Here is a 17,500-nt window from a genome sequence, read left to right as displayed (position 1 = left end):
GTTAGAAAAAAGAGACATTGTGTGGTACACTACGGTACCGCGCATTCAAGGCCCGTTTGCTGGGTGACGTCATATGGCGTCGTTTATTTAACTGATTTAGGCCAATGTGTTCGAGAGCCCTGGCATTGTAACATGCAAGACTGGAATGCCCCCGTCGTGACTGGGTTAAATTATCCCCAGCAGTCTTCGTAGCATGTGTTCTCAGGTTTCAGTGTTAGAATTCCATTTCTTCTTTATGACCTGAACATGTGCTGATGATGAAGTGGAAGAGCTTGTGGCTGAGATTTCTTGCTGCTTGAATCACATTCTCTTCGGATGATTTGGGAGGACTTTCTTGTAATAAGGGCTCAGTGTCAGATTCAGTGCTCTGAAAGGGAATATATCAAGATGGGTTAGTAAAGAAGCTTCTGAGGAAATTGTATATTTTTCATATATATATTTCTAACTAAAATATAAAAGTTTGATATGTAGGTTTGTCGTGTATAGCAGAATATTACCCGAAACAAAACAGCTGGACATTACCTCTATTTTATAGAAGAAAAAATTAATAATTAAAATTCTACATTTACAAACATTATAACGAAAAGGCATTAGTTTAAGCATTGGTATCAGAATCTGATTATATGTTATATTCAACCCATATCTTATTCAATTTAGTGCCAGAGGAGTGTGTGCAGGGGATCCAGCTGAGCCACGATCTTGAGATAGACAGTGCCTGTGGATGTCCTGAGTACACCAATTACACAGTAGGCTTCAATGGCTGCCTAGACTACATCTTCTATCAGAATGACAAATTCTCAGTAAAACAGGTGAGTATCAGGTCTTGTTATTATATAGACATATAAAAGAGAATTAGCATCAGATAAGGAAGTGGTAAAAGTGAGGAACTGAGGAGATAGAGGAAGATTACAAACAAGAAATCATGTGGGAGGATAGAGGGCAGTGCAGATATAACAAGAAACCTGCAATTTGATGCATTCAAAATTATGATAAATAAATGTATACATGAAATGAGCTAAGGGATAAAGATGAAGGCAATTTTTTAAATTTAGCTCCACATGCTACTTTTTTCTCTCTCTGAATTTATTAGAATTTCATGTTTACATAATTAAAATTTAATACTTTAATTGTTCTAATGAAAAAGGTATTAGCTATTAGAAATTTCACATTTATTTTTGATATATAGAAACAAGCACGTTTGAGTTTCTTCTCAAATTATAACACAATTCTCACTTTACTGTTTGCAGGTTATCCCAATGCCAACCCACGAAGAGGTCACAGAGCACATTGCACTACCCAGTGTCACTTTCCCATCTGATCATATAGCCCTTGTTGCGGATTTAGAATATAAAGCGACGGGGAAGGATCCCTTATAACCTCTGAAGGGTAATTTAGAAATTTGAAGAAAAACATAAATTCTGCGAACACTAATAGAAACAGAAATGTTAATTCCCATCAGGTGGCTGGAAATGTATGAAATTCTTTTAAGGCCTTGTCTACACATATGGATTTGATTGAGAGTTGTATAATCTGAAAATTAAACAAGAGTATTTAAAGATTTTTCATTTTTATTTCAAGACCAAATGACAAATACCTATGCTGTAATCATTGTGTTACTTTAAAAATGTTGTTAAGGGGAATTAAGTTGACTTCAAGAAGAGAATGTTTTCAGTTTTGAAAATGGATTTCAGATTAGATTTTGTTTTCTTTGTTCTTAGTTCCTTTTTTTCTGAAATACAGGTACATCCACCTATTTTCTGGCACTCTTGGTTTAAAGGTTATGGCAGATTATCTGTTTGGCCAGCTTCTAATTAGTTAATGGTTTCCTTTAACTGTAAGTCAAATAGTTGTACTTTTCAAAGCTGCCATTATATAAGTGAGATCCAGTCCTATTTTTGAGCTTCCACTATGGAAAATGGGTTCATTTTGCATGCCTTGATATATTTCTCGTCTGAATTTTTACTTGAAAAGTTATACCATTATAGTTTCTCGTTTTCATTATAGAAATTCATGTTTTTTTTAGGAATACTTTCAGTGCTTTTTTATGGAGTCATGAAGATATGTACTGTAGAGTATTAAAATTATTAACTCCAAAAGACATAGGAGAATATAGTAGAAGTTATCCCTTTGCTATTATTTTGAAATGATTGGGGAATGATTTGAAAATATAAGTGGTGCACCCTTAGTAATTTTAGGGAAACTTCTTTGCTTAAATTTTTAATTACAACTTATTGATTGCTGTTCAAAATAACATTAGTATTCATGGTTAAAATAGCTTGTCATGTTTAAAATAAGCTTTTTAGTTTTTTTAGTAACATTCAAAATATCTATTCTTGTGGTTGTAAATTGACAATGTGTTTTTATATGATCACATATTGAAACTATTGAGAGTGAGAAAAATATGTCTATCTTCACATGTACACTTTGTGTAGTGTTACTGTATGCAGCATCTGCAATCAGTAACATCCGTGGAAAAATATTCATGTGTGCATGTGGTACAATGTCACATAGGCATTACTGGACGTTTTAGTTAAATCTTTTAAACTTAATTTTATATTCAATATATATATCAAGTATACTAAAGTATGCTTGGAAAAAAATTACGAGCCAACTTTACATTTTATTAGGAAAAAGAGAACTGTACACTTTATATGATAACTAAATACATTAATTGTACATTTTAAAATACATACCCTTTGTTTACAGTGGTCTGTACATACATATACAATACTAGAGAGATTTCTTTGATGACATCAGCTTAAGGCTCAGAAGTCCCTCCCTAAGTAAATTTACTTTTTACACACACACTTCAACATATCTCACCTGACCCTACCCATCAAATTGGATACTGCTGCCACTTACTGCTGCCTCACTCCTGTTTTTTTTTTTTCTTTTTTTCTTTTTTTTCTTTTCTTTTTGTTTAGATCAATAATAAGCTGCACTCCCCAGTTTTAAATATGACATTTCTATGGGACAAGGGTAACAAACTATAACACTTTACACACTCTAAATTCAAATATATTTTCTAATAGATATCAAATGGCAAAACCACAAAAACAGGAGCAGAAGCAGCAAAAATCTTGCAGCTTTGTGTTTGCCTATAATGTAGGCATTGTTTGCCCTGGAAACTTTTATGTGAACCTAGAAACTTAAATCTGAAAACAAAAGAAAGTTCTACGAACTCTATACAAGACAAAGTATTACTGCTTAAACCAGAGTTGCAGAGACTGATCTAGCTTTGTTTTGTAAGTAAAGAACATTTTCAATTTTTGACAAGCTGAATTATCTATCATACCAGTTTTCCTGACTGCCCTGGATTATTTTTATACTGGAACACAAGACAAAAATCACAATTGATTTAATCTTAGCTGCTGACAAGCCAAAGGAAAAACTATATATTATAAATAGTAAAAAGTCAAATTTGATGGCAAGTTCACCGATTAGTAATACCAACTAAAAAACATGGAATAAATCCGTCTATGAAGAGGTCGGCTATGAGAAAATACAAAAACTGTAGTATCTGGATTATCAAAAAGAGACACTACTGCTCATCATATGTAATATATAAATTGTCATTCTAACACTTCAAGTTGAGTATTTATCTTTATAATAGTTTTAGGTACATTGTCCAAATAGAACAGAACAAAAATGTTAAAACTAACTATAAATGCCCTTCACTCTTCTGTTCTTGTGCAATTACCGTAAGAAATTATACACTGATATCTGCAAATTCCTTCCCAGGCTCTGCATATACAGATATATATATATATATATATATATATATATATATATATATATATATATATATATATATATATATATATATATAATATATAATATATATATATATTTATATATATTTTCCCACCTAGTGAAAACCTCTTTATTTACATTTATTACTTCAGTTAATAATGTTATTAGTAGAAGTTTTCACTGGTTTCCATTTATTTATTTCCCATTTATTTGTTTAAACACAATAAGTCTTTTAAATCAGCCAAGAGATTTTAAAATTACTCTTTTTTTTCTAGTTATGGAATGAAGGAGGCTTTTTCATCATTAGCAGCAACTCTGTACCCTTTCCTTTATTTAAGATGTTAAGTGTATGCAGGTAAACTTCAGTAACCACACTGAAGGCACCATATGGTTACTTTACACATTAACTATACCATGAAGGAAAAGAATTTTCTTCACCCAGCAACTACAGAAGTATTCCTATTTAGCATCCACTGCTAAAAATTCATTAGTCAATAATGTTGCTCATACGTGTTGAGACTATATACAGCACCATACATCCCTTGTGTGATTCCTCCTGTCTTCTAAATTGCTGTGAATCATCTAAGTGATCAGAGCATTTTACTGTTCATTTTCTACCAACTACTATTAACATAAATTAGAAGACTGGTAGATATGGAGATGTCTGATGCATAACACTTAAGCTGTTTCAACAAATATAATTATTAAAAAATAAGACTAGGATTTTGTTCTTTACACACCTTACCAAATAATAAATTTGGTTCTCATTCTCAATTTTTCAGAAATGCTTTACAATCATCAATTGTACCATAACACATCCATATTGTCTAAGAAAGACAATTATTTCTCTTTAAATGAATCTGAAAATTTACAACAATAAAAATGTTCATACCTAGCATTTCATCATCATTTATATAATAAAATGCCCTAAAGTACTACTAAAAATTAATAAGTAAATGTTCCAAATTTATAGGCTTTTACAAACATCAGTACTGTGACCCTGTGTAGCCTCAGCCTAATGATTAATGTTTTTATTTTATTTCCAAATGAAAGTTCTATATGACTAACCCTTATTTTTGTTTAATATAAACTGAGTTTAATACATTGAGTAGTTCTACAGCAACTTGGATTACTGGGAAAGAAAGTGAGGGTATTTAATCAATTTTTAAGACAATCATTGTTGATTACACATTTAGCTAAAACATTCAAGGCCAGAATGATCCACTACAGTATATCAATTAATAATATAGCTATTAATACTACCTGCTCTTCAATCAGGCCACTACAGTGTAATTAGGTTGACTGATTATTTCATCCGAATTATTTTATGTTTTGTTTCATTTGTACATGTGCTCTCTTAAATACTAACATGTACATAAAAATAATAATGACAAAAAAGTGGTAGTAGTAATAATAACTTCAAGTTAAATAAGCAAATGCATAAAGATTGCTTGGGTCTGAAAGTGGAACTCCATAAACTAAGTATCCTTGCATTTTGCCATAAATACGGATATGCTTAATGAATTCATGGTACGTGAGATCATGTAAAGGGTGTCTTAACAAGCTTTAAAAACATTTTTTCTCTATTCATGATGATTCCTCTCTCTTCAGACAATGAAAACAATTGTTATTCCTACTATACAACTCAAGGTTGCTCTAGGTTGGAGTAATCTCTTGCACACACTATCACACACTCATTACCTATTAGTATTAGATGAGAACTCAATTTCATGAGTAGATCACATGACTAAAGAATCACATACAAAGTTCTTTACCATAATAAAGTCCTAAATGGCTTAGCAACTGCCATCAGGTATTCTTTCTAGGTCTGACTACTAGCCAACATCTCTTCCATAATTTAGGAGTAATCACACACCAAACCAGGTCTGTCAGGGGAATAAATACTTTTCTAACACTGTCAGTGAGGTCTGTGCTACAAGTGGAAGATCTGAAACTATGGTGTGAGATTAATCATATTATTGATTTGAGACACTGGCTTTCAGTCTAAGTAGTGATGGACCTAAATAAATTGGTCTTCAAACGCATTAGCTTAGGACCAAAGGACCCAATGCTATATAATCTAGTGGCACACACACTATGCTTACAAAACCCCAGTCTGGGCTGGTAACTGCATCACTTATTTCTGATGCTCTCAAAAAATTATGTATCTAACTATGTTTCCTGTGGAAATACATCAGGTCAGCAAACTTTTTTGTTTTTTTACCATTATCTTAAAGCTATTGGCTGTGATCCTCCTCTGTGCGTGCAACTGGCTGCTTATCACTTGTCAGTATAAAAAAGCTCTGCACTAGGAAATAAAAATAGTTCAAACCACTGGAAGAACAAATGCAAGTATCACATCAAGCTGTTCCAATAGGCTAGTATAAAGTTGAGGAATACCACCAGGTATCACATATATGGGGATGCATTCACACAAGGTACCTACATTCATCCACTGCCTCTACACCCACAACAAAGTCTTTCTTCATTTTGCTGTATTCAACTCCTCTTAAACACAGGCATCAATCACAAGTAGCACCTATACAGTGGGCAGAGCTGAGCAATAAAGCTAGAAGGTAACTCTACTGTATAAATCATCACTGAATGTTTCTAAAATGATTATATTTCTATATTTGCACAACTTCAAGATTTTTAAATTATATTTATACTTCATGAAGTCAAATAAAAACTTAATTAGCCACTTTTAGCTGTGCAAAATAAATTATAAAAGTGAGATTACCATATTTTAAGCAAAAGTCTTCATTACATAAAGGAAAAAAAAGATAGAAAGCAAAAAGTAAAATATCAGATCATTAATGTCCAATCTAGCAGAATTGCCATTGCCACTACAAGATGGTCAGGTAATTTAACAAGTCATGCATATCCCATGGGAGATAACCCTAGAATTTTAGTTAGATTTGCTTCATCCCAATCGGGGGATGTAGGCGATGCCAAACCTACAGGATGTGCCATTTGGTGTGAGTTGTCAGTTCTCTCATATGATGGACTGCAGGAGCCATCAGCTACCACATCTAAGGGCAAGTCTTTTGGTCTAGGAGGTGGAAGAGGCGGCTTTATTCCTCGAAAGGCTGATCTGCCAAGGCCACCATCAAGAGCTGCCAAAAAGCTGTGTGCCTCTGTTGTGGGAAGAGGCAGACCAGGAGCAAGACTACGTTGGATGACAACATATAATGCCATGCTTGTCACCCTTGCCTCATCCACCTCCCCTCCAACACTGGACTTCCTCCATACTCCGATAACTTCAGTCCGAATTTCTGAACTTATCACGCTATTCCAAAGGTGTTCCACTCCCCTGTAAGAATAAAGAAAGATAAGTGTTATCAAACTTTTAAAAGTACTATATTATTCATGAAATTCACAAACAAAATATGATCTATTTATTCAGTTTGTAACCAGTGCAACAGAGAAGCACTATTTACACATACCTCAGGATATCTCTTGGATTATTGGCACCAAGGAGGGTTTGTATGAAGAGGTGAGGTCCATGAAGAGCTGATGAAAACCCTAGAGCCATCAGAGTTGCAGCAAGCCGTCCCCATGCCCCTGCCACCCAGTCTATAGCCCTTTGAGTGTGGGAATTAGAAGATGGCAGGACTCCTGCATGTAGTGATGCCATGTGGCGTGTCATAGCACGAGAGATCATAGCCACCATGGGTTCTCGGTCGTGACGCAACTGTACCCACAATACCCCACCTTCCAGTTGACCTCCTCCTGGCCTTCTCCAGGCATCCATGGTAACCAAAACAGTTCCATTATTACTTCCACATACTGTACCCCATACACCAGGCCACGCCTCTCTTGAAACACGCTCTATAACAACTAATCCCCCTCCACTTTCCAAGATGCTTCTTACAGACTCCCCATTAGACATCCCTCCACCCATATCAATGTGTGTGATGCCTACACTGCTGCCGCCCTTCAGCTGAGCTAGACATCTTACAAGGGAACGCTTGCCACTATCCTTGGGACCATAAACCACCACACACTGAGACTGTTCAATCTGTAAATTAAATGCAACTATTAAGATTCTCAATGTTTTGTGGTGTTTTGAAAAATGTACCATTAAAAAAAGAATTGTGTTGAGATCTCATGCTACCAATAATAAAATTTCAATCCTGGAGAATTCTAACAGTAATGGCTTACCAAGCGAAGGTAGTTCTTTAAGATAGGAACTGGTACAAGAAGGGAGTAAGCAGCAGCCTCTAATGTATGCAAGTGTATACAGATGTCCTGAGCACTGTTGTTCACCAGTAGGTCGTATGGTCCACTAACCAGGCCATATTCTCCCTAAAACATAAATATATAAATGAATACTGGAAATAAAATATGCATATGATATAAATTTCCATTACCTCATTAAAGCATGAATATCTCAATTTCAACTTTTTAAAACTCTATAGCTTCATTCCCATTCCTCATAAACAACACTGGTAATTTACAAAAAAAATAACACCTAATAATTAAAATAGCAGAAGAGAGCCTCAAACATAATAAAATGCCTGTCCTTCCTCTCTCCTTTTGTTCTGCCTTCTAGTTATTAATTTCAAAAGTATATTTCACTTCCAACATAACGTATTTTTACAAATATCATAAAAGGAACTTACCCGTGTCCACTTGTGGTGTCCAATAGAGAAATGACTAATAGCAGATTTGTTGAGGCCTAAGAAGGATGTGCAGACTTCTATTTCCTGTAGTGGATCAGAACGTCTTCTTTCTCCACGAACTGGAGTAATGCGACCCTTTGTACTGCTTGAATTTATGATTCCTGCTCCTTGACTTCTATACATCCATATGTGAAAAGATATCAAATTAAGTTCTATTCTCTCTAAATACATTGTACTAAATTCTAATTATGTCAAACATAGAATATCATGAAAAATCTACTCTGCAGTACTCTGGCATTAACCCTTTCACGATGGGTGTCACATATATGTGAAGTGGCGAAAAGTGCACAACACTGGGTGTCAATACATATGTGATGTGGCATCAGCGTCTACTCACAGTTGAATCACGCACACAGTCATGAAGTATTAAGGTTTTAACCCATTCACGCCGGGGCTATTCCAGCTTTAAATGGTCGGAATGCCAGGATATTTGAACGCATAACCCTAACGCGTCGGGATTCTCGGGCGCATTAGCCACAAGTAAGCCCTATACACCTGCTCACCCAGTGTGCCGGACTTGACCAAATATCTCATCGCCGGCGTCTGACCTAAAAACGACTGAACATGATAGCCAGTCAACCGGCACGAATGGGATAACAGTGCTAGCTTTACAGCTAGAGGGTTCCAAAGTCAGCTTAACCCTTGTTTTATGACCATATTATTGAAAAATGCAAATTAGGGTAGTCTGCACTACCAGGAGGGCAGAGAAAACACTTTCCCCGTCCCTCTAACTTTTAGCCGATGCCGCTAGCATTGTATAACAACTGGTTTGACCGCTACTTTGGTTGTTACGCGCACCGTTGCCATAGGGTTAACCCTTTCCTCGACTGGCATTTTTGTGGGGCCAGATCACTTTCATACTGCATTTTTCCTTTTGTTGAAATTACAAACTATCTATCCCTTCAGTTCTGATGATCTATTATCCCAAATGCTAATTCAGATCACCTCGCCAATATATAGCACATAGACTGAAGGGTTAAGCTACACAAAATAACACTCCTTTAGAGTCAGCATAGAGGACTAACCTTGCCAAGGCTTCCCAGTGATGAAGCACCAAGGATGTCAGGGTCTCCTCAAGAGCTGCCCACAGTGTGGCAGGTGTCACACGCACTGCACCCACAGCCCATCTCTGGCTACTCCCACGATTACTCCGGTCTAAGCCTTCTTCTCCGTTGGTTCTATTACCTGGGTCACCACTGCTGATCTTCTCTAATTCAAGGCCTTCAATCCACACAGAACAAGTACACTCGCTCCGATCTGAAAGATTCAAGTGAAAATCCTGGGCTCTTACATCTGAATGTTAAAAAGAATAAATAAGTAAATGACAATTAAACAATATCAAATAAATAAATATACAGCTACTTCATGTTATATAAATGTATAAATGTATAAATGACTAAATATATAAATAGATCCATAAATTATAGCATTTTATACTATATCTGATGGTTTGTGTGTGTTATGATGATCGTTATATAATAAAACAATAATAGCAATAACAACAACAATAATAATAATAATAATAATAATAATAATAATAATAACAATAATAACAATAACATTAATAGTAACATTAATAATAACATTAGCAATAATAATAATAATAACAATATCAATAATAATAATAATAATAATAATAATAATAATAATAATAGTAATAACAATAATAATGATAATAATAATAATAATAATAATAAAAATGATAATAATAATAATAATAATTAAAAAAGAGTAATAACAATAGCAATAACAATAATAATAATAATAACAGCAGCAAATATACAAATACTAATACTAATAATAAAAAGAATGATATCAATAATAATAATGATGATGATAATTAATAACAATAATAATAATAACGTTGATAATGATAATCATAATAATAACAATTATATAAATAACCATAACAGCAGCAACAACTAACAAAAATAATAACATTGATAATGATAATCATAATAATAACAATTATATAAATAACCATAACAGCAGCAACAACTAACAATAAAATTAACATTAAAAATCAATGAAAAATACTAGTTGCACAAACCTACCAGAACTTGAGATCAGAGCGAGTGCAGCTGATGATGCCAGGTTGACAAGTCTGGGATTATGGTTGATCAAGGGAGCCAAATCAAGTCCTGCTTGACTGAGGGCTGACAACATCTGTGAGTTGGTGGCAGACAGGGCTAGGGCTAATGGCGTATTGCCACGATGATCTGGTCCTGTTGCTAGTCTATGTAAAAGATTAGGCCCAGCCTCTGCAGCCAGAATGTGTTGCACCAGAAGTTCCACACATTCAACTTCACCCGATTTTATGGCAGCATGCAAGTAATTGCAACCATCCTAGATGGAAGAAGCTCAGTTAGTCTTTCTGGATTCATGAATATAAATAAATTAAAAACACAAGTAAATATCTCTATTTTACTAAAATAGAATGAAATGTCTTGACTGCAGATCACTGTTGATACTAACCTTTTACATTCTGAATGAACCTCCCTCCCCCACTAATGTTCATAAGGCAAGTCATGCATATTTAAAATTTGCTGCAATTTGTATATGCACCTGTTTTGGGTTTAACCAACACCCTAATTGCTATCTCAAATCTTTCCTAAACCACTTCCCCCTATGTGTATAAATATTCAATGATGTCTGAAAGCAATTGGGTAACTACATGTCATAGGCTACTTAACAATTTATAAAATGTCTAGCTCATATGAAGCATTCCAACATATGGAGAACCTACAGGCAGCATGCTGGAACTAGGTCTTACTCTTAATTTGCTCTAACCTGGTATACTATTGAACAGGTATATTAGAAAAAAAAGGAAGAAAAGATGCTTCATTACAATTCCCAATCACACTTTAGAAAATGGAGGCTTTCCCATCTTGGAATGTAATAAAGGGACCTGAAAATGGTGGGCATGTTGCTACCGAAATAATGTTTTACATTTTGATGTCTGTGAAGACAAACTGAGTGGGAACATGCAAAGTATAGGAACACTGTAATATCTATGAAAAAGTAAAGACAACTTAATAGAGAAAAAAAGAGGATAAGTTACAAACCTATTTCAATGAATACTCCATACCTTTGTTGTGTGCTCTAAAGACTGGGGAAAGCTAAGCAGTTCAGCTGCAGCTGGGGTGCAGGCATACAGCAGAGCCAGGTAGGTGGGCGTGCGGCCATCATCATCTTCAGCACTCACACTGGCACCGCATCTCACAAGCACCGGCACTGACCTGGCACACCGCACACCATTACTAGGGATACTACATTATACTTTTAAAATAATGTAACATCAAAAAGGACCCACAAAAACTATTTCTAGTTCTATTTCTGGACCAACAGATATTAGTATCATGTGATACAACAGTAAAACCCAGCACTATATTATTCATTAAAACCAGTTAGATGCTCACCACTGAAAAACAACCATCAAGATTTTAAATGTAACACAAATATACAGAAACAAAATTACACTTCTTGTACAGGTATACCCCAAATATTACCATCAATATGCTCCTAATTGTCTATACAAATGAAGAAAAGTGTCAAAATCAGCTATCTCTGTTGCCAGATACCTTCATCACAGATTTGTAATCATACAGTACAGCTGATATAAACAGGGTATACAAACGACAGTAGCACAAACAAAAAAATAGAAAAGAGGAGTAAAAAAAAATGTGTACATAGAGGAGTGGAAGTGTGGGTCACTTTTTTCAAAGACATACCTTTGTGAGAGAGAGAGAGAGAGAGAGAGAGAGAGAGAGAGAGAGAGAGAGAGAGAGAGAGAGAGAGAGAGGGAGAGAGAGAGAGAGAGAGGGAGAGGGAGAGGGAGAGAGGGAGAGAGGGGAGGGAGAGGGAGAGGGAGAGAGGAGAGGAGAGGGAGAGGGAGAGGGAGAGGGAGAGGGAGAGGGAGGAGAGGAGAGGGAGAGGGAGGAGAGGAGAGGGAGAGGGAGGAGAGGAGAGGGAGAGGGAGGAGAGGAGAGGGAGAGGGAGAGAGAGGGAGAGGGAGGGAGAGAGAGGAGAGGGAGAGGGAGAGAGAGGAGAGGGAGAGGGAGAGAGAGAGAGAGGAGAGGGAGAGGGAGAGGGAGAGGGAGAGGGAGAGAGAGAGAGAGAGAGAGAGAGGGAGAGAGAGAGAGAGAGAGAGAGAGAGAGAGAGAGAGAGAGAGAGAGAGAGAGAGAGAGAGAGAGAGAGAGAGAGAGAGAGAGAGAGAGAGAGAGACAGAGACAGAGACAGAGAAAAGAGAGAGAGAGAGAGAGAGAGAGAGAGAGAGAGAGAGAGAGAGAGAGAGAGAGAGAGAGAGAGAGAGAGAGAGAGAGAGAGAGAGAGAGAGAGAGAGAGAGAGAGAGAGAGAGAGAGAGAGAGAGAGAGAGAGAGTGTGTGTGTGTGTGTGTGTGTGTGTGTGTGTGTGTGTGTGTGTGTGTGTGTGTGTGTGTGTGTGTTTAACCTCTGAGGTTCTATGCTAACATTACATGTTGAGGCTTGGGGCTTGAAGAAAACTGAATCTGGGGTCACTATTTATTGACAGAAGTAGTATGGTACAAATCCCGAGCCAGTCGGAGAGTGTCTGACCAGTAAGTTGCCATTATCATGAGTGTGGTACAGAGGTAGATCTGGGTAAATGGTTAGATGCCCATGAGCCACTGGGTATACAGTCAATATTAATGGGATGTTGATAAGCCTCTTGTGCATCTAAGAGAAAATTCTGCAGGAATAGGAAGACTAATGACAACGAGAAAAGGGATGGTTTGTGAGGTTCAATATCTATATATGTATAGTTATTGCAATACAAAATATTAATGAATGATCTGTTATAATTACATATAATACATAACAATAGTGATATTTAGAAATGACATAATACATGTTATATTACAGGACACAACATGACACAAAGCGCAAAACAAGGTAATAAGCAAAGCATGGATAACCATGGTATCAAACAATAACATGATTATCTAATTCTCTTTCTCCCAATAAAACTGATGGTCTAAATCAAACAGATTTAATCTTGGCAAGGGGTAACTGTCTTCATATAACACAGTTACTACAATTACTGAATGCTACAACAATGTTGAAAACATTCACAGATATGGACAGTACAGAAAAACTGTGCAGTGTCAAGTTGTGGTAGCCTGCAAATGTTAACCTTCTGCATAGTACTATTGACAATCAAAAGTGTACAATGAATGGTAGACAGTTTTGGCACGATTGGTGGCTCAGTGAATATGAAACAAAGTGAAGGTTATATCATTGGGTTTCTAAATCTAGTCAACAGGACCAGGGTAAAATGTATGTGCTATCTGTAAGGTCTTAGAAGGGTGTTGTAAGGAAGGTTTAGCAGTGTTACTGTAAAAGCAGTGTGAAAATTTAAAGATCATAATGTGGCTTGTCTAAGCAATCATACAGACAATCAAACAGATAAATATGACATAAAGGAAACATAGTATGCCATTTAGAGTAGAAATTATCAAGTTGACTTGGTCAGGTTAGGCTACCATGGCATATGTCACAATGTTTTTAGTGTTGGTCATCTTATGTATGGTATCCAATGATGCTTCTACCATTGCATGAATATGTAGAGAGAATTTTATTGGAAAACTGAACTGTCATTATTCCAAATAAAATGCTTTTTTTTTACTAATTTATTTTCCAGCATTTTTTATGGAAATATAGTTGCAGAGTAACCACAGACGTGAGAGGACAAAACAGACATTCATCAATGATGTTAATTGGACTGGTCCCATGGAATCAGAAACACAATCTCTGCAACTTGGAATTCAGTAAGCATTAGTACGTTATTCATCATTAGTAACTGCCTTTTTCTTCATATCTTCTTCCTTTTATACAAAAAATATGCAAATAGTCAAAAGAGTTAAATGGCCACATTCCAAGTAAAGCTTTTCTGAATCTTCAGCCCCACTTCAATGATCAGAAATTACAATTAAAACAAGTGCAGAAAAGAATCTTTTCCCCCACTTTTTTGCCACTAGTCATCCTCCCCATTCCATTTGGTACTCCTATAAAACTTTTCCTTAAAAAATCTACAATACTGGTACAAACACTTCATCGTAAAATGAAGAAATTTACAAGACCAGATTGTTTTTGTAGTAATTTCATCTAATTTACCCTCTTTCTGTTGTATTCTTTGTATAAAATATTATTAGTAGTTTTGGGATATACAGATCAAAACCTATATTATGGGACTTACCCCATGCATGTTGGGGCTTATATTTGCGTAAGGCCACTCCCACCAGCTAGATAACAAGAGCGCGCAGTGACTAAGGGCGGGATCTCTCCTGGCACGATGCCAGAAAGAGATCATAACATGATAAGGCATCATCCAGTGGGGGTGAAATATTCCCCTGATGTGATATCACATCCCCAGCACGAATGGGTTAGAAACATTATAATCATTTTTGAATCATTTCCTGTGGAAATATAGGTATAATTTGCCATTCATCCACACCTGAGCATGCCCAAATATAGGACACGTCCTTTTGGGATTGACTCGTTTTAGTTCAGTAATTCGGGACCTAGGAATACGTGGTATCTAACTTTTTTTTTCTACTTTTTTTTTTTCTTTTTTAGGATTATGATGTAGGTGTCACCTACAAATGGCTACTGATTTATGATGAATAAGGTTTGGAGCTCTGTTGTGTGATGCTAAAGCTTTCCTCTGGCGTCATTTAGCCTGGGATCTACCATTTCCTCCGAAACATCTATTTATTGAGGTAGCTACAAGGCAGAAAAAGTATGTCATAATGGGGAAAAAAGCTTGGATGAGTCTACAGTGATCTTTAACTACTTTGACAGAGAGATGAAATAAAATTGCGTATTTACAACATTATTCTGCCATTCCTCAATAATTTGTCAATCCTGCTATGTCAATGCAGAACACAGATTTGAAGTTTAGGTGCATGGAATGAATATGCAAAATCAATATGTACCTAAGTTTTGACTAGTCCTGCCTTCAGACCATTTACAAAGAGCACAAGACAAACTTCCATATAGAAGCCAGATTAGGTTTGAAATTGAAAAAATCACAGACATCATTCAAAAAGTTTCCTAATCCTTAGATGAAAATTAATCTAAGAATTATATATAATTACTAAACAAGTGGCTGACTATATAGGGATATAGAAAACGCCAATCATGAACCTGATGTAGACCTTTAAGAAATCTGTGTGGTTTGATCATCGAAAAGGAATGTTGAACCTGTTAACCCATTCACGTCGGGGCCATTCTGGCTTTGCACAGTCGCAATACTCGAACGCATAAGCCTAATGCCTCGAGATTCTCGGACGCACAAGCCGCAAGCCTGGGCTGCCTGCTCGCTCTACCCGAGCGCGCGGCTTCCCCTCATAGCTCGTCCCGGGCGTCTGACGCGAAAACCACAATATGTGCTATCACGTCCACCGGCTCCAATGGGTTAATGACAGATGGCACTATATCACATAATGGTCCAACAGGTATTCCCACAGGGGATGCAATATTACATCATGGTCCACCAGGTCTTCGCACCAAAGACATGATATTACGCCATGGGTTTTAATATGGCTGGCATACCGAGTGATTGTGCACGTAGGGCCTAGCCACTGCCTCAGTGGGTGAAAAGCCTAAAGTGTTAGGTATATGCATTTGGAAATACCTTGGGGGTGTGCCCAGGCGAAGCCAAAACCCCCCTTTATCACTGGGTTAAGAATTAACATAGTGGAATTTAAGAGGAATACCTGTATCACTCCCAGAGATAAATTTTCTTATTACTAGAGAAATCCAATAAATGTAAAATAATCAGTTTTATATAAAGACTTTTCTACACCTTCACATTTGTTTCATAATATATTATCTATATACACAAAACATATCAGGATATTAGCAGGGTTTTACTGCACATCAACATGAAGCATCTTAATGGGAAAATGAACCTATGTGACTGCATTACCAACCACAAAAAATTAAAATGAAGAAGCCCATCCACATAGCACAAATGTATAGCTCAATCAAACTACACATACTCAATATTGCAGCTATTCCTTAATCCAATCTTGCACTTCCTTCCATAATGAAATAAACCCAACTACATACAATATTGCTAATGCTACTACCACCCGATTTTTCTCAACACTATTTCATATATCTACCATAATGTTTTTCAAATTGTTCTGCTGTATAATTTTGTAACTCTTTTGCCACTCATCCCATTATAATCAACAATGAATCATTCATCATAATAAGTGCAGTAAACTATTTCTCTTCCACAATTATGCATGAAACACTTGAAAATGACCTGATGATTATAAAAATATCTAGAACTTCAATACATGACACAAATATAGACAGTTCCTCTGGTCATATCTACCATATGCTTTTCCCTCCCAATAAGCCAATTTAAATCATTCTACATTGTGTCAAAACTGTACATACGCAAATCCCCTTTGTCAGCACCAGAAAAAGAATGCCCTCACTCACTTGACATCATGGCCCTCGCATCTGGTCTATGCTTAGGCCCCCTGGGAAGGAGCACAGGGGAGAGTGAGGGATAAAGAGAGAGTTAGCACAGCCAGAGCAAAAGACAAAGAAAGTTGAATTTCTGGGTTAAAAAAGAAAGCTTTGAAAAAAAAACAAAAAAACATGTGGATTATTATAGTTGTTTCTTTGCCTTCAGTAGTGAGAATTTAGTACTAACAGGTTTCAATAATCTTAGGTTACAGAGTATAACAAATACATGTTTCCCTTTGGGAGACTGTAAAACCATTTGTGTTTAAAAGGTTCAAAGAACTAAAAGTAAAAAGACTTACTGCCAGTTGTTTCCATGTGCAGCAAGATGCAAGGCAGTCATCCCATCCATAGTGAGAGGCGTTGACACATCAAGGGGAGAATGGGGGGGTTCCAGTTCCTCGCCATCCATAGGGGCCAGGAGAATGGGAGGATCAGTGAGAGGTAAGGGAGGTGGCACACCAGGTATAGAGGAACAATAATTATTCTTTACTGAAGCAGATGGGGTTAATGTAGAGGACAAACTTGAAGCTAAACTGACCACAGGGGGAGAGTTTGT

The 17,500-nt window shown here is 36.4% G+C and overlaps 2 protein-coding genes across 6 annotated transcripts in view; one reads left to right on the top strand and one right to left on the bottom strand.

Moving 5' to 3' along the window:
- Window positions 1-1,556, top strand: part of LOC122247071 (2',5'-phosphodiesterase 12) — a 12,796-nt gene extending 11,240 nt beyond the window's left edge. Inside the window, exons 8-9 of the mRNA XM_043006060.2 lie at window positions 658-809; window positions 1,248-1,556. Of these exons, the coding sequence (XP_042861994.2) occupies window positions 658-809; window positions 1,248-1,376 (281 nt within the window). The 3' untranslated portion in view covers window positions 1,377-1,556. The remainder of the gene's footprint in view (window positions 1-657; window positions 810-1,247) is intronic.
- LOC122247069 (cortactin binding protein N-terminal like nausicaa) overlaps window positions 79-17,500 on the bottom strand; it is a 78,459-nt gene continuing 61,037 nt past the window's right edge. Inside the window, exons 13-21 of one of the 5 annotated variants that reach the window (XM_043006059.2) lie at window positions 17,244-17,500; window positions 11,527-11,677; window positions 10,493-10,784; window positions 9,464-9,695; window positions 8,379-8,553; window positions 7,918-8,061; window positions 7,200-7,774; window positions 6,715-7,066; window positions 79-367 (exon numbers count right to left, since the gene is read on the bottom strand). The exon at window positions 17,244-17,500 is cut by the window's right edge and continues 413 nt beyond it. In XM_043006059.2, the coding sequence (XP_042861993.2) occupies window positions 215-367; window positions 6,715-7,066; window positions 7,200-7,774; window positions 7,918-8,061; window positions 8,379-8,553; window positions 9,464-9,695; window positions 10,493-10,784; window positions 11,527-11,677; window positions 17,244-17,500 (2,331 nt within the window). In that variant the 3' untranslated portion in view covers window positions 79-214. Of the gene's footprint in view, window positions 368-2,607; window positions 7,067-7,199; window positions 7,775-7,917; window positions 8,062-8,378; window positions 8,554-9,463; window positions 9,696-10,492; window positions 10,785-11,526; window positions 11,678-17,243 lie in introns of those variants that run through there. The other 4 variants (XM_043006057.2, XM_043006058.2, XM_086543490.1 and 1 more) reach the window with 4 other exon arrangements.

The sequence above is a fragment of the Penaeus japonicus genome, unplaced genomic scaffold, assembly GCF_977035675.1.
Source record: "Penaeus japonicus unplaced genomic scaffold, GWHDUDI00000001_assembly GWHDUDI00000013, whole genome shotgun sequence".
Lineage (NCBI taxonomy): Eukaryota > Metazoa > Arthropoda > Malacostraca > Decapoda > Penaeidae > Penaeus > Penaeus japonicus.
This window is presented reverse-complemented; position numbering and strand designations above follow the sequence as displayed.